Source organism: Astyanax mexicanus, chromosome 23 (genome assembly GCF_023375975.1).
Source record: "Astyanax mexicanus isolate ESR-SI-001 chromosome 23, AstMex3_surface, whole genome shotgun sequence".
In the NCBI taxonomy this organism is placed as follows: domain Eukaryota; kingdom Metazoa; phylum Chordata; class Actinopteri; order Characiformes; family Acestrorhamphidae; genus Astyanax; species Astyanax mexicanus.
In genome coordinates, this window is record NC_064430.1 from 13,766,495 (window position 1) to 13,791,501 (window position 25,007).

Below are 25,007 nucleotides of genomic sequence, written 5' to 3' on the forward strand. Positions count from 1 at the left end.
TGTTTTTATATAGTGGATTTTGTGGTATTGGAAATGTACACTTAATCTTAAGAGCTATACATACAGCTCTGGAAACCACTTAAAAATGAAGACTTTTTACAGAATTGAAAACCTCTGGAATAAAATCAAGAGGAAGATAGATGATCGCAAGCCATCAAACCAAGCTGAACTGCTTGGACTTTTGCACCAGGAGTGGCATAAAGTTATTCAAAAGCAATGTATAAGACTGGTGGAGGAGAACATGCCAAGATGCATGAAAACGGCAGTTAAAACCAGGGTTATTCCACCAAATATTGATTTCTGAACTCCTAAAACTTTATGAATATGAACTTGTTTTCTTTGCGTTATTTAAAGTCTTGTTTTTGTTGTTTCAGGTATTTCTCATTTTCTGCAAATAAATGCTCTAAATGACAATATTTTGGGGGGGAATTTGTTCATAGTTTATAGAACAAAACAACAATAGCAAAGATTCAGAGACTTGGTCTCTTATTTTTTCCAGAGCTGTATATTTCTGACCATAAGCCTAAGTATATTTAATTGCCCTATTCAGGAGTTATAAAATATATACAAAAATGTCAAGTCTCTGTAAATACATGCACACTATCATTACTTTATCACATTATTTTATCATAAAGAATGGTCAGGACTGCAAGCAGGCAAGTCCACTAGCTGTACCCTGTTCATCCACAGTCACATAGTCTAGTTGAAAAGTGCATGAATGTCCCTGGAAGAGATGTCATCCTGAAGGCAGCATATGTTGCTTTAAGATCCCAGTGTACTGCGTGAATTCACCTTGCCTGTTTAAAATCTTTGAAATGATCATGTATTATTTTTAACTCATTAATTATAAATTGTCATAAATTGTCCCCGTCCCAACTTTTCTTTGAATGTGTTGCAGCACTGAAATCAGGAATGGATGTGTATTAACATATAAAGTAAAGAATAAACAGACACAACATTGCATTTCTTGAGTTCATGCTGTCTGCAATCAAATAAAAGTCTAATTATATATAAGAAACACTGCATTTTTATATGCATTTTTTATTTTTTCAACCTGATTTTCTGATTTGGGACTGCACACTGGATTTTTACAACAGAGTGTTAATACAAAAACATTACAAACATTACTTCACACATTTAGGATTTGTATTCATGTTGCTCGATCAGGAATACTGATGCATGAAGCTTGCAAAGTAATCAAATATACACATTAAAAGACACCATATACATGTTTGATGAATTCAAACATTCAGTGCATGTGCTACTTTACAATTACCAAACACTTTATGAACACTGAACTGATAACACGTTTCATAAATATGCCCAGCATATTACAATACAATACAGTGCATGTGTTAAAACCGCATACAGGACTGCAAAAAAGGAGAGAAGATCAGTGGAATAGACTAAATGAATATGAAACGTATGTGGCTATGGCCAATAAAGATATTCATTTTAAGGGAATAAAAAAAATCAGTAACTAATAATATTTCTGGCCTATTTTTATTTACATTTAAATTTTTTATGTTTAAGTTATACTATTATACATTTACTAAACGTAATTTACATAATTAAAACGATTGTCATTTGTCAATTGTTCAGTTTATTAAATAGAGGATACTCTTAACTTCTTAGCTTAGCATATTCATTTGCCTAACTATTGTGGCACTAGAAGTGGAGCCTAAAATGATTACCTCTATGTTAAATATGTAAATATCATCGGTATCTAAATTGTGTGTTTTTAATTTTTATCTTTTTTCTACATTAACTTTCATTGAAAGTTAATAATGTCTTTGGTTTTGTAAGATATGCGGTTTGTGTTCAAAGGTTTTAAGGGTTCAGAAATCAGTATTTGGTGGAATAATCCTGTTTTTTAATCACAGTTTTCATGCATCTTGGCATGTTCTCCTCCACCAGTCTTACACACTGCTTTTAGATAACTTTATGCCTTTACTGCCTCCTGGTGCAAAAATTCAAGCAGTTCAGCTTAGGTAGATAACTGTGATCATCTATCTTCCTTTTTATTATATTCCAGAGGTTTTCAATTTGGTAAAATCAAAGAAACTCATCATTTTTAAGTGGTGTCTAATTTTTTTCCAGAGCTGTATATATAAAAAAAATATCATACAGGATAGTATTAAAACACAAACGTACCACTTAACATAATAATTTGTGGCTTCCAATAAAAGTTTTAGCTAAATTACATGTAACTCTTGAAATTCCAACCTTCTAAATCTAAACACAGCAACAAATCAAATCAGACATAAAATAATTCATCTAAAGAAACTCAAAATCAAAATTCAAAAATCATTTTTTTGATTGCATGTTTAAAAAAAAAAAAAAAAAACAGTAAACATACAAAAATTAGCCCTGTCACAATAACCTTTTTTGGATAATATATTTTCCCAGAAAAAAATGATACTGTTATTTTAAGACCATTTTATGCTATTAAGATAATAATATAATATCACAACAGATATTTTTAAATGTTAGAACTGGAATTTGAAAATGTTAAAATATTCTAAATAAATAAAACAATAACAAAAGAAAACCAGCTTTTAAACTAATTTGACATAACGCCTTACTGACATTAATAGACTAACTTTACAAAGTAAACACAATGGCCAATACTTATGTCAGCAAAAATAATTGAGGTCCATTTATTGTGTGATAAGCTGGTTCTGTAATAATTGTGAGACCTAAATGTATTTATTGATAAATAGTTTGACACCGCTTAAGGAGGCTGCCTGTTACAAGAGCAATTTTTACAGTAGCATCTTTCTATTACTGTCTCTCTGTCTGTCTGTTTATATATCTATCTAAATTAAGCAGCATTTTATAGTGCATTAAACACTGCATAGGTCATGATAACCTTTTCTCAGATGATTTATTGTCTGAGAAATTATTTTCATTGTAATTTTATATAATATAACTTTGAAAATTTCCTTCATAAATGTAACTGAGCGAAGCACAAAGTATGCTACATACTACCGGTATTCTCTTTGCTGTGAAATGACCTTTTCATTCATTAAACTTGCACCTTAATCACAATGACATCACATCCTCTACAGAATGCTTCAGTAACACCCCTAACCTTATTAAACTCTGCTCTGGACTTTTGGATGTTTTGGAGCAGAATAAACTCTCAGACTTCCATCTCATGCTAATGTCCCAAAGTATCCTATCTTCCTTTGATGTGTAACGTGTAGTATGACCAAGGTTCTGGTACATAGATGATACTGGGGTATTTTTTGCGTAAGACAGCATCATTCCACAGATAAATAACCCAAATAACCACCAATCCCAGAGTTATGATGAAGTTATAGAGGAGAAAGCGGCCGTTGCTATCCAACATGTAACCCATTCGCTTCTGTCGCATCACTGTGGCAGCCATGGCGAAGAACGTGAAGACATACAGAACAAAGATCTGTCCTTCAGTCACCAGGTACCTGTAACACCAACCAAGATCAAATGTTTTATTGCTCTAAATATTTAAAAATTGTGCAGCATTTTGTATCTGCAGCTGCAGCCACGGAAACTGAAGACCTGGCTATTTTTCTGCTGAACAGGTAATCACTAAGCTTCTGTAAGGTTAATTAACAATTGTTGGGTAATTTATCACCAACACTAGCTTATTAGAGATATGGTATATGTAGAGGTATATGTTAAATAAACATTGTTGTTTTATTCTATAAACTACAGACACAATTTCTCCCAAATTCCAAATAAGATATTTTCATTTAAAACATTTATTTGCAGAAAATGAGAAATGGCTGAAATAAAAAAAATGCAGAGCTTTCAGACCTCAAATAATGCAAAGAAAACATGTTCATATTCATAAAGCTTTAAGAGTTCAGAAATCAGTATTTGTTGGAATAACCCTGGTTTTTATTCACAGTTTTCATGCATCTTGGCATGTTCTCCTCCACCAGTCTTTGGAAAACGTCATGCCACTCCTGGTGCAAAAGTTCAAGCAGTTCAGTTTGGTTTGATGGCTTGTGATCATCCATCTTTCACATGATTATATTTCAGTGGTTTTCAATTTGATAAAATCAAAGAAACTCATAATTTTTAAGTGGTCATTTGTATGTGCTGTGTTTAGCTGGGGCAGAAAAATTTGACCCAATGTTTCGGTTCATTAAAAAAAAATAACAGCAGCACCTTAAAGCAGACAAATTTCCAGAGTGAAGACTGAATCACTCACCAGTAATAAACAGCACTTGGGCCCAGTAGCAGCCAACCTGACTGTGGCATCTTCTCCTCTTTGGCTTGTGTGAAGCACCCAGTGAAGTAAAGGAAGAGGATGAGGAAGAATGGAATGTACCTACAACAGAGGAAGAATCCACTTTAGAGAAATACTTTACTACACAAGAATCCAAGTATTGTGGCTTGTTTTTATTAAAATATGATGGATCAGACATTGGAGCCAAAAGAAATCATCTCATGCACTCATGCAGGAAATAATCTAGCATGAAATAGAAACAAATTTACATTGTGTAATGCTATCTAGTTACCTGTGTGAGTAGTTTAATAGGATAGCCTTTTGTAGATGCTCATTTTAAATGCTTAAACTTAAAAACAAGCTTAGTTAGCATGTTAATTCCATCCTGTGGAAATGTAAACCCTCCTTAAGAGACAAGTCATTGATCGCCCACACTCACTGCATTGGGCATGCAAGATGGCTGAGTGCTGTACAAAACTATCAGTTGAAAGCAATCTTTAATGCATAAAAGACTACCAATATGTTTAAAGAATACACTGTTTGGAGCAGGATAGCTACCAAGTAATGCTACCAGGTACAGCAGGCAAGATCTGCAGGATTGTCGCAGGTTAGTCATAATGCTAACAACTGGCTTGGCAGAGTTATAGATGCAGTGCTAACAGACACAGCAGCAGAAGAAGTGAGGTGTGGGGCTGAATATGAAGCATGTGTTTTGGTCTGAGATGCAGTAATAAAATAGCAGTCATACATTATGGTTAATCATTATTATATCAGTCATCACCCTATTAATATTAATATAATATATACTATACAACTATACTGTAAGGCAGGGGTGTCCAAACTTTTTTTGTTGGGGGCCAGAAGGAGAAATATATTTGAAGTCACGGACCACAGACTTTATTTGTAATAAAACAAATAATGAAATATACCACTTTAAATAATACATTTTTCCTGATTATTTCATTTACACACCATTTTACTTGACTTACTATCTTTATCTTTGACAGTGTTGTGTAAACTAAGACTTTTCAAATTGATGTTTAATTTCATGATGTCTCTTAATATTAAACTCCTTAATTACGGCAACTTTTAGACTCTTTGTCCCGTTTTTCTGCGCTAGAAATGCGCACTCTCTCCGCTTTTAGACTCTTTGTCCCGTTTTTCTGCGCTAGAAATGCGCACCCTCTCCGCTTTTAGACCCTTTTGCCCATTTTTCTGTGCTAGAAATGCGCACCCTCTCCGCTTTTAGACCCTTTTGCCCATTTTTTTGCGCTAGAAATGCGCACCCTCTCCGCTTTTAGACTCTTTTGCCCGTTTTTCTGCGCTAGAAATGCGCACTCTCTCCGCTTTTAGACTCTTTGGCCCGTTTCTGACACCTAGCGTTCAAACTTTGAATCTCACATTATAAAAACCTGCTTAACAGCGGGCCAACTTTCATTCTATTTCTAAAATACCTCGTGGGCCGCTCCAAAGAAGGAAACGGGCCGCAAATGGCCCGCAGGCCGTAATTTAGACACCCCTGCTGTAAGGTTACAAACTTAAGGATAAAATGTAGGAAAAAAGAAAAACAGAGAAAGAAGATATACAGAAAATACACCTTTACCTACCACATGCTGTGACCCAAGTGCTCATCATAATAATACAGGAGCTCAAAGGAGTCAATCTGAAAAAGAGAGAAAATATTATTTATCAGTAGCTACATTCTGCAATAGGAGAAATACACCACTGAATTCTGAGAGGTCCAGTTTGGGAGAATGCAGTGTAGACGAAGAATGTGTGTTTGTTATATACTGGATGAGTTACCAGTGAGGCAGGCTTCAGATCCTTTATAATGGGATTTTCTCGAACAGACAGGTGGTTCTGGTAACCGCTGAGAATGAGTCGGTGGTTGATGGAGTCTCCCACCAGATGGATACTAGCACCCATGACGAAGGTGATGATGCTCAGGTACACTGCTGATCGGGGCAATGTGGTGGTGCTACGCTCCATCAGCTAAAACACAGGGTAGTGACGCGTCAATTCAAAAACACAGCTCTGTTTAGACGTGTCTAATTAACAGGGGTGTCACAATTCTCTAAATCCTCGATTCGATTTTTATTTTTATTTTTTTTACAGCAGAGAGGCCTATGCCAGTTTTAGATTAGTCTATGGTCAGTCATTGGTTTGATTAATCAAATTTACAATATCTTATTTCAAAAGGTGGGCTTGAAATAAGTGGTGCAAAGTGATACAAGTGTATAATACTCACATTAGGCACTAATGGTCAAATTTAAATAATTTAATTAAGATATATATGTAATGCCATCTAGTGTTTTTTTTTTTGATAGCAGCAGTGTGCACTATTAAAACAGCAACATAACAAAATAAATAACAATAAAAAAAAATACAGGAACAGTCATGTACAAAATAATAGAACAACTAGAGCCTTAACAAACTTAACTCTATCCTGAGAATGACAAGTTTTTTTTCTTTAACAAAGATATATTATTAACTTTATCTGAGAGAGATGCTCCTTAAGATACCAAAACTATTAACATATTTGAGGCTAAACAAAACAACAGGTATTTTTTATATGTTCAAGTTTTTCTTTAAGAAGACGAGAATGTCCACATTCTCTGGAGAAAAGGCTGCTGTTTGAGCAGTCACAATGTCCTCAGCTACAGTGTGCTGCGCCATTTGCGTAGCGTGCTGCGCCATGTGCGTAGCGCATGCTTGCGTAGCTTAGAGGGAGGGATCGTCGATCCTCTTTTTGACTTCAAGGCTCGAGACCAAGACATAATTTTGATCGATTTCGATTAAATATCGAAATCGTGACACCCCTACTAATTAAACCAACAAACAGAATCATGCTGACATAGGATAAATTCACAGTGGTTAATAGTGAACCATTGTTGATTATAAAGCAATAATTTACAGAACAATATTAGTACAAAGAAAATATGGTGCATTGTGCGTCATAAGTTTGGCATGCAGCAGGAAACAGTTTGTACCTTAAGCAATAGAAATGGTGTAATGACGTTGTAGGCCATATGGAAGTAGTCTCCAGCACTCGGCTTGTTCAGGGGAAACCATTCCACAGGGAGTAAAATCTAAAAGAAAAAAAATAAAACAAAATCAGTAGTTTAGTACTTACTAATACAAGCTTATTCCATGCATCCATTTATTTCTTCAATCGTGCAGCTATTTGCTTCATATTTCCTAGAGATGGCATATATGTACTGGACTGACATCAGCAAAAAATGCTGGATGATTGGTGGAAAAGGGGAAAAAAATGAATGTGTAACAAATATAGGCTGAAAAGCTCTAGTTTATTTCTAAGTAGAGGACATGCTTTTCTGGACAAGCTGAGGGATACAGAACTGACATATTCAGTGAAAAACTGGGTTCAGATGGTAAAATAATATCACAGGAATGTACACAAATATGATTATGAGTTGTGCCTGTGTCTGATTCCCCTAAGTAAAATAGTGCAGCGAGATACACACCATTGCTCTTTTGAAAAGACATTGTTGCATTACAATGAGTTTGAAGCCTTTATGGTAAAAAGTTCCAAATCATTGTTTAAATTAAATTTTGCAGTTACAAAATATCTTGAAAATATTTTGTGATAATCATTTCTTTACTTAAGAACAGTTTATACTCAAGATATCTTCGGTATCAGTATAGAAAAGTGGCATCAAAACATATCTAATATACTTAAAGAATATTTTCCCATTTGTACTAAGAGGTCTTTTTATTAGGATGGGAGAAATGCAGACATTTATAACATTTCATTTACACATTTTTTATTCTAATTAATATTTGTACTTCTTTTGATAGGTGTTACTTTTTTAAATGCAGAAATTATGGAAATATATGTATATTTGAGCTTCTCAAAGTGCACATATCCCAAAAACAATAAATATCACATATGAATATCAATTCCAATAATTCCTAAATTTTTAGTCACCATCACAATAGGCCTTCCAAAGTCCAGAATCCAGTTCTGTATCGTGAAGTAGATCCAGAGATCAACATGAAACTGGGACTGGGGTTGGGATTGAGCTGCTTTCTCTCTTCCAATAGAGCTGTTCAAACAGAAGATGCAGAATTAGTAAAATATACCTATGGATTGATCAATGACTGTAATGACACTAACAGTCATTTGTATTGACTTGCTTGCTAACTAGCAACTTAATCCCATTCTAGCTGGCCAATTAAATATCTTATATCACTCCAATGATGTAGGTCAGCAGTGTTTCTAATGTGCTTTGCTTGTGTTTCTATGGGGAAAATGCAGATATTTACTAGGTTGTATTACTGATGCTTGATAATAGTGCTGGGCAGTTCATACTGAGAAAATTAAAACCGGTATGCATTTTTCACACATGCCATACCATTATAGGCGCAGCACTTTGTACAACAGCACCACCAAAAAAAGCACGCTGACATACTAGTATAACAAGCTAACACACTGGAAGCCTGTCTAGTGCTGTCCCGCCTGGAGAAAAATGAGAACAGCACTTTATCTGAGGAGCTCCTGTTGCTGTTCCTCACTGTACGAGTGTTTTTATTTGAGTAAAATAGAAAAACAACAGCAAACAGCAATTATTCACTCACAAAAAAAACTAATGGTATTGTGCAATTGATCCACAGCTTGGAGAAAAGTGAAAAAAAAAACCTTCAAGAGCAGTAACTTCAAACTTTAATGCACACTGAATTTAATGTATTTGTTAACCTGAGAAATAAGGAAATTTTAGTTGTGCCTCTAAGTCTAATAAACTTGTGTCTTACTTGCAATAGCATTTGAGAAATATCTCTTTTGAATATTTAAACATTGAATATTTCAGGTCCATTTATAATGTTAATGGAACTATTTAAATATATATTCTTTTGTAAAGACAGAAAGCTGTGTTAAAGTTGTTGGCTTATCTCTTTTTGAGGTCTATTGTTTACATTCTTTAGCTGTTTTTTTCTGCTAATTAAGTCTGAATTCTTTATAAATGGTATAATTTTGTGCGACAGAGTAAACCCATTAATAAACAATGCCTTAATTTAAAGCCTTAGTGTTTTATATTTTATGTACTCCTAACTGTACAGTAAGTCACAAACCTATTAAAACCCAGCCATGCAAAAAATATATAAATTATTAATAACATATACAACGAATACCGTGATATACCGTGAACCCGTCAGAATCTTAAAAAAATACCGTGATATATAATTTTGTCATACCACCCAGCACTACCTGACTTATTAAAACCTAAGCGGCAACCTAACAGTGTGTGTAGATGGGTCTGTCAGTAGACTAAAAGCTAAGTAGAGAGTATTAACAGTGAGGTTAGCGGTTCCTCTGCGGTGTAAACATTTGTAACAGTAGTTCAGATAATCAGCTGATTTTACTCTCATTCAGTTACCAGAATAAAAACACATCAAACCTTAGGTATGAAGAGACTGGTGCCTCCGCTCTGCCCCGTTTCCTCATGGTTTAGATAGTTAAGTACAGTATATAATACAGTTTACAATACAGTATATATATATATGGAACTGCAGGCTGTAGCTCTCAGTGCTGCTCCGTCTGATCAGCTGAGTTCAAATTCAACATCGCTCCCAAACAACGGCCTTCCGCACTTCCGCCCTACGTCATTTCCGCTCATATCAGATCAGAAACGTAAAATTAGGTTTTGCACATTTTATCTTATATGCATACCTTTTTTAATCAAATTTTAATTTTTACTGCTCTTATTTTTGTGCATTTGTGTATTTAAGTTCAGCAGCTGCTGCACAATATGCAATATTTATTATATATTTGTAAATATTTTGTACATATATTATCATATATATGTCATACTCATATATTATATATTCTCTCTCTCTCTCTCTCTCTCTCTCTCTCTCTCTCTCTCTCTCTCATATATACTATCTATTTGCTCACCTACTGGACTATTTCCTCACTTCCACACAAACACACACTCTAGATATCTGCATATCTACATCTGTGCAATATACATATATATATATATATATATATATATATTTTTGTGCAATATTTGTCTATAGTGCAAGTTATCATATTTATTGTTATTAAGTGTATTGTGAATAGTGTTTATACTGTAAAGCTATCTGTATGTCTTATTTTATATTATTTTATTTTATTACTCTTCTTGTAAATATTATTCTTTGCACATTGGTGGGAATTCGCACCCAAGTTTTTAACTCACATGTACACCTGTACTCTGTGACGTGACAATAAAAATCTTGAATCTTGAATCTATCTATTCTAATTAGATTAATCACCGAATATTGTTGTGATTATTAATACAATTATAAACAAATATTTTAAGTGAAGTAAATGTAGAAGAATTCCTTAGTAGATAAAGATCAATCAGTGATGTTTTTTTTTTCAAGAGCCATGTCATCTGCTGGTGTTGGTAATAAAGTATTTTTTCAATAATATTCAGATTGTTTGAGATGCATTAGTACAGGGGTGTCCAAACTACGGAGGTATTTTAGAAATAGAATGAAAGTTGGCCCGCTGTTAAGCAAGTTTTTATAATGTGAGATTCAAAGTTTGAACGCTAGGTGTCAGAAACGGGCCAAAGAGTCTAAAAGCGGAGAGAGTGCGCATTTCTAGCGCAGAAAAACGGGCCAAAGAGTCTAAAAGCGGAGAGGGTGCGCATTTCTAGCGCAGAAAACCGGACCAAAGAGTCTAAAAGCGGCGAGGGTGCGCATTTCTAGCGCAGAAAAACGGGCCAAAGAGTTTAAAAGTTGCCGTAATTAAGGAGTTTAATATTAAGAGACATCATGAAATTAAACATAAATTTGAAAAATCTTAGTTTACACAACACTGTCAAAGATAAAGATAGTAAGTCAAGTAAAATGGTGTGTAAATGAAATAATCAGGAAAATATATTATTTAAAGTGGTATATTTTATTATTTGTTTTATAACAGAGTCTGTGGCCCGTGACTTCAAATATATTTCTCCTTCTGGCCCACAACAAAAAAAAGTTTGGTCACCCCTGCTCTAGTAAGTACATGTCTGCTCTATTTTGGACTCATTCGAGAGCGCCATCTGATGGTCTATAACAAAACCAGAACCTCGTACGTATGAACCTCCGCGGCCACCGTAGTGCATGTAAACATGGCGTCGGACGGAGAGAGTGATGAGGATTTCGTAACTTATGGGATTCCTCTGGAGCCGCTGGAAGAAGGTAAATTAGTTTAGAACATTTAGAACATTAGTTTAGATGATTATCCAGCTAAGTTACTGCAATAATCTTCTGTCTGTTTTAGATCTGGAGAAATCCTAAACTAACTAATAGTCTAACTAATCTAGCTATATGTCTCTGCTAGTGATCAAACTGTTGCACATTAAATCCTCCAGCATTACTAAATTAAAAAAACGTTACACTGTTTAATGAACTCCACTGCTTTAGTTACACTGTTTACTGATCTGCGCTTTTTCAGATGAGCCGCTGCGGAAGCCGGTCCCCCTGCAGGATCAGACGGTAAAGGATGAGAAGGGCCGCTTCAAGAGGTTTCATGGAGCTTTCACCGGGGGCTTTTCCGCCGGATACTTCAACACTGTGGGCACCAAGGAAGGTGAGTCTGAGTCAGGCGTGTTTCAGTAGATCAGGAGAGTCCAGTCTAATCCGCAGAGGCTCAGTGTGTGGGTAACGTACAGGTTTTTATTACAGCACACGACCACTGCTGGAAAAGCTCAGTCAGGATTCAGAAAGCTGCTGCTGCTGCTGCTGCTGGTGTTGAATTAAAAATTACACGCTGCAATGTGGGCAGTGTGACATTTATAAGTTATTATATTTAAGACTAACTTCAGAAATAGAACATTTGTTGTAACACTGTAGTATTTAAATATATCAAATCAGATTTATTGTCACATCATAGAGTATAGGTGTACAGGTGAGTGGAAATCTCTGGGGAAAAAAAATAAGAGACCACTTAAAAATGATAATTTCTTTGATTGTACTAAATTGAAAACCTCTGGAATATAATCAAGAGGAAGATCAAACCAAGCTGAACTGCTTGAATTTTTGTACCCGGAGTGGCATAAAGTTAAAGTTTAACCAGGAATATTCCACCAAATATTGATTGAATAGGAACTTGTTTTCTTTGCATTAAAGCTCTGCAACTTTTTTGTTATTTCAGCCATTTCTGATTTTCTGAAAATAATTGCTCTAAATGACAATATTTTTATTTGGAATGTTGTCCGTAGTTTATAGAATAAAACAACAATGTTCATTTTACTCAAACATATATCTATAAATAGCAAAATCAGAGAAACTGATTCAGAAACTGAAGGGATCTCTTAATTCTTTCCAGAGCTGTATATTAGTACTGTTGAAGCGCTTTAAAAACAAGCTGTAGGACTGCCCACCCAATAAGAAACAGTACTGGTATTTTCTATGGCTGAAATGTATAATTCTTAACTTTTGATTGTGTGGGCAAGACAAAGGTTAAGGTTGGCTAAGCCTACCCCTGCTTATAGCCACTGCCGCTCTTGGTTGCATGACTGTTGAGTTTGTATGCTTTTAATGCCTTTAATCTTACTTTCCAAACTCTGCTGGTCTCCTGTAGGCTGGACACCATCTACTTTTGTGTCATCACGGCAGCAGAAAGCAGAGAAGCAGAATGCCAGACCAGAAGACTTCATGGATGAGGAGGTACGGACAAGGACACCTGTACTTAATTACTGTACTTAATTATGAATTATTATATGTGTAGTATATTTTCACACAAGATCGACTTATTGTAGTAACTGGTGTTGATTTAATAACTACTGAAAATAGTTATGTACAATGAGTAAAGTCTGGTCTCATGACCATTAACAAGCAGTCTCTGTCTCACCTCAACCTCTTTTGGACACTTGATATTAAACTGGTCTTGTGAACATTTGTGAAGATCTGGTTCAAGTAAATCAGATTCATTGGTGGAATTACCATAATCTAGAAGAGCTTTTAATTTATCATGGTTTAAAAATGTGTTTCTCTTACTCTCTCTTAGGATTTCGGTGAGCATGGTATCGCACCCCGAGAGATCACCACCACAGACGACTTTGCTTCTGGGAGGCCAGATCAAATCCGGGATAAGGCCAAAGCCATCAGTTCCTTATCAGCTCCTATTCCAGGAGACACCCTGCTGGAGGAGCTCATCGCACCTGCACGGTATTATACTGAACAGTATTTCCACATAACAGCTAAACATGGGGGGTCCCCAGTCATACTTCTGCAGGGGGTACCACATTTTCGAGTGTTTTACCATCGAAATAGCTTAAGGACTTAACTTTGTTACATAGTCAATTTCTGCGTCTATATAAATATATGTTGAATGTATTTATGTAAAGACTAATGCACTGTGTGACTGGCAGGTCCTCTATTGGGGTCCAGCTGCTCCGTAAAATGGGTTGGAAGGATGGGCAAGGGATTGGACCCAGGCTGAAGAGAAGACAACGCAAACAAGACACAGGTCAGTCTAATGCAGTCTTTTTTTTCTATATATTACTATAAGGCACACTTAAAATCCTTTAATTTGTGAAAAATTGCCATTCAGAGGTGAGTATAATCGGCCTGTATCTTGCTGCTAACCCAGGCTAGCACTGGAGCAGCATTAGCATTAACCTTACTAAGCGCTAGCTCTTTCGCCTTTCAGAGGTGAGTATATTGGACTGTAGCCTGTGCGTTTACCATGTTAAAACAAGATTGCTAGCTAATATCGCCCTGGCTTAGTGGAACACTCAGGGTTTCTCAGTGTAGCACTGTCAGGTAAATTACAGTTTAGTTTACTTAATTTAGTTTACTTACTTAGTTTCGTTTACTTAATGTAGTTACAATCAATAATAGCTCAATACAGGGCATAATAAATGTTGGAAATAATTTCTACTTGGTAATTACAGATGAGAAAATGTATGGTTGTGCTTTACCACCCACTGGATCTGAGGAGTCAGAGGTGAGTATGACAAATAGGCATACAAAACAAAAACACAGAAAAATAATCTAATTGTTTGATTCATTGTTCTCAGCATTGCATGATTTCACCTACCTTTACTATCCATAACAAAATGTCACTAAAAGCATTAACATTCACCTTTCCATGTCTAGGACGATGATGAGTTTGTTCCAGAGAATGTAACCTTTGCACCCAAAGATGTGATTCCAGTGGATTTCACCCCTAAAGATGACATTCATGGCCTGGGCTATAGGGGACTGAACCCTCTGCAGGCGCTGGGCGGTGGTTCCGGGATGGGGCATATCAATCTGTTCACGGTTGACTCTGAAAGGACGAGCAGCCTGTTTGGAGGCAGGAATAGAGGGAAACAGCGTAAAGGTGGAATCGGAGGACAGGTACCGTCTGTTTAGCATTTTGTTTAAGAAAGTTGATCTAGTATTTGTTATTTATGTTATTTGTCATTGTCACAGAATAATTTAGAGACTATTAAATTGATTCTGTGTTTGAGATACTTTTTCACCACAGCCTTCAGTAGTATTAATAGTATCAGTAAGATAAGAAGATATTGCCATATGCAGCTAGAAAAAAAATCTTATTATGTTGTTGTATGAATGTCTGTGTCAAACATTGCAATGGTCACTGCACATGTACACATCCCTGAAAAGAATTCAACTCATAAAATTATGGAAAAAGGCAAATTTGATATAATTTCACACAAAACTTACAAAATGATTGGCTCCTTCTGAAAATTATGTTTTAAGCAGCTTATGCTCATTTAAACTCACCTGTGGCATGTAACAGGTGTGGGCAATATAAAAATCACACCTGAAACCATATAAAAAGTAGAGAATTTGACTCAGTCTTTGCAAACATGAGGAAGAGAACTATTTTGAGGACTTGAGAATCCATATTGTAGACAAATATCAACAATTTCAAGGCTAAAAGTCCATTTCCAGAGGTCTTGATATTCCTTTGTTCACGGCACGCAGCATATTCAAGAAGTTTACAACCCATGGCACTGTTGCTAACCTTCCTGGACGTGGACAGAAGACAAAAATTGTATAAAGTTTACAACACAGGATAGTCAGGATGGTGGATAAGCTGCCCAATTAAGTACCAAAGAGACTCAAAGGTGCATCAGTGTCTATCAATCCAGTGCAAACTATCCATTGGTATTTGAATAAAATTAAACACCATTGCAGGAGATCGAGGAGAACAAGTCAAATTCCTACTTTGAAACCAGGTGCCTTGACTGTGTCCAAGGTAGGGGTGGGCGATATGGGCCTAAAATAACAATACGATAGTTCATGGTATTTTTACGATACCGATACTCTTGATGAACACTGAATAAAATTATTTAATTATTTCAAAAATATAATACTGCAACAAAAAGAAAATTGATACTAATAAATGCACTCCAAATATCTCCATATATCCAAGATTCAAGTAAAATGAATGAGGCTCGAGTAGATATATAACGGGAAACGAGAAAAGTGTGATTATTATTATTTTTATTTATTTATCTAAAAAACAGCAAAAAAAAAAAGTAGTACCCTGATGGGATATGTGATAGAGCACAATCTTTCAGGGTATGATATCATTACGATATTGAAAAATGTTAGCGTTATTATTGCATACAATACAATATAGCACTTACAAAGCGCAAGGCATCAAAAATGTGAAGATTATTGTACTGGATAAGAAAAACACAGTGGGTATTATCAAGCTTAGCAGAAATAATGGAGATCATGTCTACATATGTGTGTTTATGTGTGGGCAGGCATTTGGAGTGGGAGCGATGGAGGAGGACGATGATGATATCTACCACAGAGACACCATGTCCAACTATGATGCTGTATTGGGAGGGGAGGAGCCGGGAGATGGTCTGTATGGGTGGACCGCCCCTCAGCAATACAAGACAAAGAAGAGAAGTGAGTTCACCTTGTTGATCGTGGTCTTTTTTTTCTAAACTTTTTCCTCTAGATTTCTATTGGCTGATATGCATTAAAAGTTGACATGATGCCTTGCTGTCCGCATTGTCTCACATAACAGGCACTGTAGTGATTAAGGTCTCTGTATCTGAATCAAAAGGGCTAGGTATGAGTGTTCAGCTGTGTTGTCATTGGCTATCAGCATTTTTCCTCAATAAATGAAAAGGCTAGATTAATACATTTCTATTTTTTTCTTTCATCAGAATCCAGTTTTGAATGTGCAGCATTTCTAACATTTTAGACACAGCTATTATTTTACTGACCTGGTAATAAGTAGCAAAGGTTTGAGTGTGGGTGTATCCGCTGCACCAGCAATGTTGGCATCTGTCTTTACACTTGTCAGTTTATCAGTCCAGGCTAGAGAAGCTGTAAAGTGCAGAGTAATTTGGATGGAATTAGTTTCTCAGAGGACATCTGAGTAAAATACACACATTGTCATTTCAGACGCAAATAAAATCACAGAGGATCCTCGTACAAGAGAAAATTACCCCAGGACCCCCTGAGAAACTAATCCCGTCTAGAAAGGGCTTAAGAGAAATCAATGACATATTAGAGGATACAGAGGGTACAGTCTTTATAAAAGTAAACATACAATGCCAGTGTTACTAATAAAGTACCCAGTCTTGCAGGATATATTATCTGTGAAATAGCACTGTTACACTTAATTACATGTATAAACTACTATAATATTGACAATCAGAAACATCTTCATTGCCTTTTATCTAGACTCAAACAGAGACGCTGCGTATGTGGGGAAGATACTTGAAGGTTTCACCCTGGGATCTCAACCCACAGAAGCAAAAACAGTATGTATTTCTTTAAGTTCTTTAGTGCTGTGATACACATCCACAAACACGTGTTATGAAGAGCAGACTTTGATAAAGACCGAACTCTTGCATGGCATGCATTACCTAATACCTAATTAACACAAATAATTGTCAAAGAATTGTCTTTTTACGTGATATAGTTTCTGAGAAAATGATTTCCACATATGAGGTTTTATATTTCGATGGAACAAATCAAGATCACAATTAGTAATAATGTGCAAAACATTTATTTTGTGCCTGAAGACAGCAGGTGTTTTTTTTTTTGTCCAAAACAAAAGTAGAATCAATTGTGCCCCTCATTTGAAGTGCTGCTTCAACACGGAGACATAACAAAGTAAAAACATGTTAATTTCTGAACAAAATCGAAACTGTAATGTGTTAAACTCTTCCGACACCACTAGGTGACAGTATAATGGCCTCATAAGAGGACACCAGACCCATGTAGAGCAAAAATTGTATAAAACAGACTCTGTCCATTTACACTGATCGTCATCCCATTAACTGAAAACACCTGACTCTAATTTGACCTTTAAACTCACTGCTAATCCTAGACATTCACATACGTTGTCCACTAATCTTTCACAATAAATAAATGAGTATAAGTATAATATTTTGTCTCATTTGTTTAACTGTGTTTGACATATTTATGCAGATATATGAAAAAAAAATACAAGAGATTTGCAAATTTTAATGCATCACTGTGTATTTTGTTGTTTAAGATAAATGGGCTTTGATGTATAATGGTGCACACAGTTGTTTTAATAACCTGTAAATCATCTATGTTTAGGTGTTTCCTCCCCCAGATCTTCCACGGGATTATCGACCAGTGCATTACTTCCGGCCGGTGGTGGACCCGTCGTCTGTGAGCCCACTGGTAGCCCAGGCCCTACAAACCTCCCGTGGTCACCTATCATTGCAGGACGCACCACAGCAAGGGCGCCACACGCTGGACTCTGCACAGAGGAGAGAGATGCTGGGAGAAACGACACTACAGGGTAAATCATATAATTTGCAAGTCTATTTATGATATATATAATATAAAACTGATTTTTTTTTTTTGTTAATTGTTTGTTAATTGTTTTGTTCCTTGTTGTGTGTGTGTGCGTATGTGTGTGTTTGCAGGCCCCAGCTCAGTGTTTGATCTGCTGGACAGGAAGGATAGAGAGAGACTGAGTGGCTTCCAGAAATCAGCAGAAGAAAAGCGAGCTCAGGGGGACATGTCCTCTGCTCAGGGTCGTGCTGCTGTCGTGGCTGCAGCCAAAGCCTCTGCCCTGCAGTCCCTATCCAGCCGCTTCCAGTCCAACTCTGCTGTCCCTCAGTCTGACAGCAGTGCCCAGACCCAGCCATCTGCTCCCCAGAGAGATCCGCAGATCCAGTCTCCAGCATCCACCCAGCTAGCCCTCAGCGCCTGGTCCAGCCCTACAGCTCAGAGCGGCCAGACCTTCAAGCCTTTTGATAAAAACCCGGCCAAACAGGCCCGATACGACCTTTACATCAGCCGACTGAAGCAGGGGGATAAAGGTATAAAATGATCACAAGAAAATACATCATAAAGAGCAGCTTATTATCAGTAGCTCATATGTTCTGGCATGATTTATCTGCTACACTCTATCAGATTACTTATTGGTTATAAGAGATATACCTTTTATAACTATAGAACATTAGATACTACTGTTTTTAATATAAGAAAAGTTTACTTCTAATGCATTTGGTAGAATCTCAAGCACTCTCTCTCTCTCTCCCTCTCACACTCACTCGGTCTCCCTCTTTCTCTCTCTCTTACTCACTCACTCGCTCTGTCTCATTCTTTCACTCTCTCACTTGCTCTGTCTCTCTCTTTCTCACTTTTCTCATTCACTCACTCACTCTTTCTCTCACTCACTCTCTCTTACTCACTCACTCTCATTCACTCTCTCTTTCTCCCTCTCTCTCTCTTACTCTTACTCGCTCTCTCACTCACTTACTCACTGTCTGTGTCTCTCTTTCTCACTCATTCACTTGCTCTGTCTCTCTCTCTCTCTCTCTCTCTCTCTCGTACTCACTCATTCACCTGCATATATATAATACATTATATAGTAAATGTACATTTAAAGACTGTTGTATGTTTTTCATGCCCAATTAAAATGATAAAAAAATCCTTTAGCCCTTATCAGCTGATTTTTTTTTTTTTTTTTTAATATTATTTTATTTCTAATTTTTCCCATTTTCTCCCCAATTTAGCATAGCCAATTATCCAACCCACTCATTAGGACTCCCCCCATAACTAGTAATGCCCCAACACACCAGGAGGGTGAAGACTAACACATGCTTCCTCCGATACATGTAAAGTCAGCCACTGCCTCTTTTCCAGCTGCTGCTAACGCAGCATTGCTGAGCAGCCAGCGGCTTGGTTCTGATACATCAGCTCACAGATGCCCTGTGCTGCAAAAAGCATCCTAGGAGTGATGTGGGGAGGGAGCGCCATCTACCCACCCAGAGGGAGCAGGGCCATTTTTGCTTCCTCTGAGCGCCGGTAGCAGCTGATTTCTGACCACAGGAACACTAATGGCTGGTTATCAGTCTAGGAATTCTCTACTCTGTAGATATTCTAAGCAACAGTGTCAGGACAATACTTATTAACATGCTTCTGTAGTGCTGAGAATTTAACACCACACAAATAACATAATGTACATAATCAGTGGTGCCCTATTATTGTACACTCACAAACATGGGGCCCGTTATTCAAATGATATGTAGAAACATTATATTGGTTGAGTCTTTTATGGTGTATGTGTTTATCTGTTTGTGTGATGTGTTCAGATGCGCTTGAGTTGAGTCTAGACCAGTCAATGACCGAGTGGGAGAGAGGGAGAGAGAGGGAGGAGTTTATTCGTGCTGCAGTTCTCTATAAGCCTAGTCACTCCTTACTGTCCTCGCGCTTCACCCACGGCAAACACGAGGATGACACAGACTCGGTGGATGTGGCACGAGATCAAGAGGTCAGTTAATTCATAAGAAATTAATATCAATATAATTTGGGAACTAATAATAATTATTATATACACTGATATTCCAAATACTACTGTGACTGGAACTAGGTGTCTCATGACTTTTGCCATGGTCCTATGTCCTATGGAAATTATACTATTAGATTTTTGTCTCCTGTCTCGGTAAACAGTATCGGATTGATTGTGGTCTGATTAAATGCATTCTGTTTCTGTTCTGGACCCTCAGAATGACGTGGATGATAAGCAGGCAGCCGTCAAGATGAAGATGTTTGGGAAACTGACAAGAGACACCTTTGAGTGGCATCCTGATAAACTACTATGCAAGAGATTTAATATCCCAGATCCTTTCCCAGGGTAAGATATACATACCATATCGCATCCTACACAGAAAAGATTTTAACCTTCATCCACCACCTTTCACTGCACTTAAAGGGGCTAAATTTAAAGACCCACCCAAATGTACATATGTCTGCTCTTCCCTTTTAGTGGAGGGGAACCTGATCCGGTCTTGATACGACCCAGCTATCAAATATACACCTTTAATTTGAGCTAAACTGCTGATAAGGCACAGTTTAATCTGATATATTAGCCAAATAACGTTAAGTACCACAGCTATGAACAAACTCTGTCTCTGCTCCATGCTGTTTACATGCGCGCTCTGTGCTGCGTTCACTAGTCATAGCCACACAACTCCATAAGCTACTTGTACATCTGCACTGCACGTCCTTTTAAAACTAAATATTCAGCTTTCAGCATATGCACATTTCTCGCTATATTTACTGTCTTGCTCCCGCACCAGGCAGCTTTGACTTATCAGAGGAGAGAGCACGCTCGTGTGGTTTATTGGTGCTCATTTTGGTGTGTTTAGGTTTATGCCTGTGTGAAACCAAACCAAACAGATGGAGAAAATAAAATTAAAAAAATTCGTCCAGACCTTAGAAACTAACTACAGGTGTGAAAACACCCTAATATGAAGTGACATCACAACTGCAGATAAAAGGAACTATGCTTCAGAACTGAAGGAGCAACCCAAAGCCCTAAGAATGAGAGAATGAAGAGAATAATGGTAATTAAGGTCACACATTATATCTCAATGTTTTTATGTTGTTGTCTTGATTCACAGCTCAGGTATAATTGGTCTGCCCAAAGTGAAGCGAGACAAGTTCTCCGTGTTCAACTTCCTGTCTGTAATGGATCCACCTGCATCCACCTCCAGCTCTGCATCTGCCCCTCCTGCCCCTAAGTCCTCGTCTGTGGCCTCTGGCAAGCGCTCTAGATGGGATGTATCCGGCCAGGAGTCCCAGGTTAAAGACTCACTCAGCAGATTCATCAGTGAGGCTCGGATCGAAGTGTCTGCAGCACAGCAAGACCAGACGAGCACTGACACACCTCCAGCAGACTCTGCTACAGTCACTGCTGAGGTCTGTGTCCTTTGTTTTACATTTGTGATTTAAAATCTTAATCATATATTACTTAATTTTACTGAAATAATCACTGAGATGATTTGCAGGGAGTCTCAATAATAACCATGTCACACTGTATCTCACTGGATGCTAAATATACTGTCTTACATATGTTTTAATTCCCCATATCTAGTCTAAAACAGCAGAGCCTCAGGCTGATCAAACAGCAAAGAAAGCTGAAGATGAGGAAGAGGCTGAAGAGGAAGAAGTTAGACCTCCGATAGACCTGTTCAAGGCCATCTTTGCTAGTTCGTCCAACGAGGGGAGCTCATCTTCATCCGAAGAAGACAGCGGTGAAGAAGAGGCACAGGCAGTGGAGCCCCAGCCAATTGTACCAGTCATCACACCAACAGTCAACACTATTGCCCTGCCTGTTTTACCACAGGCTCCTCCCACATCAAGCCTGTGTGCTACGACAGGTAGATGCCTTTAGTTTAGCTTAAAAGAGAAATAAAGTGTACTTTTCTTCTGGAATTAAAATAAAACTATCTAAGAACTATCTAAGAAAAAAAATCGTATACCCAAACAGTTTGTAGGTTTACTGTAGACCCCGTATCCTACATTTTGTGCTAGTACAACACAATTGGATCAGACCGAGCAGTGCTGCTGGAGTTTTTAAACACTTCAGACTGAGACCAACAACGTCATCCTGTGGACCCCATCCTGTAAGCGGTGTCCTGTAACTACTGATCAAGGACTAGAGAATGACCAACTCAAACTGTAGCAACAACATGTTCAGAGCTTCTGCCTCTGACTTTTTTTTTTTACGTCTACAAGTTGGACCAGTTAGGTAGGAGCGTCTCTATTAAAGTGAACAGTGATTGTATACAGTGTTTAAAAACTCCAGCAGCACTGCTGACTGTCTGACACCCACTTAACATGCATACCACCACCATGTGCCACTGCAGTGTTGAGAATAATCCACAACTCAAATAATACCTGTTAATACAGATTAGCCTGAAAATGCTGAAGTGTTCATTTTAACAGTACAGTTTTATTTATTTGCACCTTTCAGAACCTAAGCCTCTGTTAGAGGACGGAGATCAGAAGCATGCCTCTGCTGCTCCCCCTGTACAGACTGGAGACCTTGACAGTGAGGAGTTTGGGCCCAGACTACCACCTCCTGGTAAGTCTCTTGACAATTGTTCCTAAGATGGTCTATATCCCAGTAGTCAAATCAATTACTGAATTTTTCGCACTAAAATGTGCACATAAAGTCCTTTAATTTTCCCAAAATCGTCAGTGCGCCTTTTAATCGGGAGCGCCTTATGTATAAGCTCTACGAGTCAGGTTGTACAGAGCAGTAAAGCCACTCCGCTGAAGTGCAGCATTATACAGGAGATTCAGTTTAGATCTCCAGCATTAGCCGCTTTACTGTACTCACCCAAATAAACAGTTTTTAGGAGAGTAATCTGTGTAGATTAACATCCAGTGCTTGTTTGACTTTAAAAGAAAGTTGTTTTTTTTATTACAGTTTTGTTTACTTAGCTTAGCTTTACTTTTCTTAGTTAGCTACCCCCCACCACCACCCAGCGGCGAGACTTGCTGATTGAGACGTTCCTTATAGTGTCTCTTAAAATGTGCCTTATAATCTGGTGTGCTCATTGACTGTGTATAGCTGGACAGAGCATCGTTTCTCAAAAGTGAAGCCACCACAGGTTGTGCGCCCCCTGCTGTACGGTTGCAGAAAGCTGTGTAACCCCACCCATCCCCATAGGTTTCAATGGCAAACCAGACAACTTTCAATCACGTTTTTTTCCAATATACTGTAATTCTACCTCCTTTATTTAAATGCAACAGCTAGTGTAACCTCTGCTTATATTGTCAAATTTTTATATCCACACAGAATTCGTTTTTTTTCAGGGGCGGGGTTATTCAAATGAGTAGGCTGTCTCTCCACAGTCTTTCTCCCTCCTCTGGTCTCTACTGCGCGAACTCGGGTTTCAGGATCGCCAACATGGCGGAAGATTTTGGCTTCATTTTCTTTAAATGAATGGGAATGGTGACACGGCATCCATCTTTTTTTACAGTCTCTGGGTGTGCTTTAAAGTGCGAAAAAAAAAAAACTGTATTTTATTTTCTGGCTGTTTTAGCATACCCTTAGCATTGAGCATGTGCAGCAAGGCCCTTTTTTGTTTTGTAGAAATTACTTAACATTTGACATTTTCCCGCTATCCTTCAAACATCATTGTTTACATTGTAGATCTATACAGAAAGGTTAGGGCTTTAAATCTGTGCTTGTATTTTCCATCAGGGCAAGTATTCACACCATCGCCAGCACAGGAAGAAAAGCCAAAACAGCAAAGCAAAGAGAAGCACAAAGCCAAGAAAGAGCACAAACACCGGAAAGAGAAAAAGGTACATTGAGTGCACATGTTCTTTTTTTTTTTTTTTGGTAAGCGGGTCTGTGTTTCCATGACAACATGGAGGAATTTTTTGTTAATCGCTCTCTCATGTTCCCAGCATAAGAAGAAGAGTAAGAAACACAAGCATAAAGGAAAGCAGAAGAAAAAGAAGAAGAAAGCCGAGGAGACTGACACCAGCTCTGATTCTGACTCTGACAGCGATGATGATGATGATGACGGCCTGGGGCCAGTATCCACTAATGACCTCCTACAGAGGTCAGTGTTATGTTCTTATTTAGAGTAATTTACTCTGTATAATATACTAAACTACATCACATTATGTTTTTGGTCATTTACAATACAACTTTAATTCTGAAAAGTTGGTACATTGTGTTTAATGTAAAAAAATATATAAACTGCAAAATGGAGATGTAAGATTTTTCCGTAACAATAATGTGTGAATATGGGCTTGTGTGCATACTAAATATTTTACTCTCTCTCTCTCTCTCCCTCAGGTTAAAAATCCTCCGTGGCAAGAAGTAACTTAGCACCTAGAGTTTGTTGCTTGTCCTCCATGAGGATTTAATTTAGTTAATTAAGGGGATACTACCTCTAAACTATCAATTCAATATTAATTCAATTCATGAAGGAAATAACTTCCACCTTGTATGTAACTTAATAAAGTTAACTTTAATAAAGAAAGCTTTGTGTTGATGTCTTTCTGTGTAAATGTTGTGTTCCATCTGATAAACATCCCATAGCTTTTTGTATCCATAGATTGTATGTTCGGAAATTGACCTTCTTTTCTTAAAGTATCTTTAATTAGTTGAGTAGTTATTGCCATAACATGGATTAGAACATTACTCAAATAGTCCTCTTCGCTGTATATCAACTCTACCTCTTCACAACACAACTGATGCTCTCAAACACATTAAAAAAGGCAAGAAATATATACATATATACATGGGAGAGAGAGGCGACTTCAGTTTCTGAATCAGTTTCTCTGCTTTTGCTGCTTATAGGCATATTAAAATTAAAATTGTTGTTTTGCGAACATTTCTCCCAAATTCCAAGTAAAATATTGTCTTTTAGAACATTTATTTGCATTTCTCATAAAATGAGAAATGGCTGAAATAAAAAAGATGCAGAGCTTTCAGACCTGAACTAATGCAAAGAAAACAGTCCAGAAATCAGTATTTGGTGGAATAACCTTGTTTTTTAATCACAGT

General features: G+C 37.2%; 2 protein-coding genes across 2 annotated transcripts; one reads left to right on the forward strand and one right to left on the reverse strand.

Moving 5' to 3' along the window:
- Nucleotides 1–325: 325 nt before the first annotated feature.
- Nucleotides 326–9,831, reverse strand: cln6a (CLN6 transmembrane ER protein a). Its single transcript, XM_022668201.2, has 7 exons — nucleotides 9,640–9,831; nucleotides 8,172–8,289; nucleotides 7,213–7,311; nucleotides 6,026–6,214; nucleotides 5,830–5,885; nucleotides 4,205–4,324; nucleotides 326–3,449 (listed from the first exon to the last, which is right to left on the reverse strand). The coding sequence occupies exons 1-7, from the start codon at nucleotides 9,684–9,686 to the stop codon at nucleotides 3,182–3,184; spliced, it is 897 nt and encodes a 298-aa protein (XP_022523922.1). The 5' UTR covers nucleotides 9,687–9,831; the 3' UTR covers nucleotides 326–3,181.
- Nucleotides 9,832–11,304: 1,473 nt separating this feature from the next.
- gpatch1 (G patch domain containing 1) lies at nucleotides 11,305–24,460 on the forward strand. The gene is made up of 19 exons (XM_007244871.4): nucleotides 11,305–11,413; nucleotides 11,670–11,804; nucleotides 12,798–12,883; nucleotides 13,224–13,384; nucleotides 13,588–13,685; nucleotides 14,113–14,165; nucleotides 14,318–14,560; nucleotides 15,946–16,096; nucleotides 16,883–16,962; nucleotides 17,771–17,978; nucleotides 18,106–18,504; nucleotides 19,783–19,961; nucleotides 20,197–20,324; nucleotides 21,094–21,391; nucleotides 21,567–21,852; nucleotides 22,449–22,559; nucleotides 23,688–23,791; nucleotides 23,897–24,054; nucleotides 24,294–24,460. The coding sequence occupies exons 1-19, from the start codon at nucleotides 11,344–11,346 to the stop codon at nucleotides 24,319–24,321; spliced, it is 2,976 nt and encodes a 991-aa protein (XP_007244933.3). The 5' UTR covers nucleotides 11,305–11,343; the 3' UTR covers nucleotides 24,322–24,460.
- Nucleotides 24,461–25,007: the final 547 nt, after the last annotated feature.

Coding starts and splice junctions, on each gene's coding strand:
- gpatch1 (XM_007244871.4), top strand. CDS start 11,344: ATGGCGTCGGACGGAGAGAGTGATGAGGATTTCGTAACTTATGGGATT. Junction 12,884..13,223: donor AAGACTTCATGGATGAGGAG/GTACGGACAAGG, acceptor ACTCTCTCTTAG/GATTTCGGTGAGCATGGTAT. Junction 16,963..17,770: donor AACCCACAGAAGCAAAAACA/GTATGTATTTCT, acceptor ATCTATGTTTAG/GTGTTTCCTCCCCCAGATCT.
- cln6a (XM_022668201.2), bottom strand. CDS start 9,686: ATGAGGAAACGGGGCAGAGCGGAGGCACCAGTCTCTTCATACCTAAG. Junction 6,215..7,212: donor CACCATTTCTATTGCTTAAG/GTACAAACTGTT, acceptor CCTGTGTTTTAG/CTGATGGAGCGTAGCACCAC. Junction 4,325..5,829: donor CACTTGGGTCACAGCATGTG/GTAGGTAAAGGT, acceptor CCTCTGTTGTAG/GTACATTCCATTCTTCCTCA.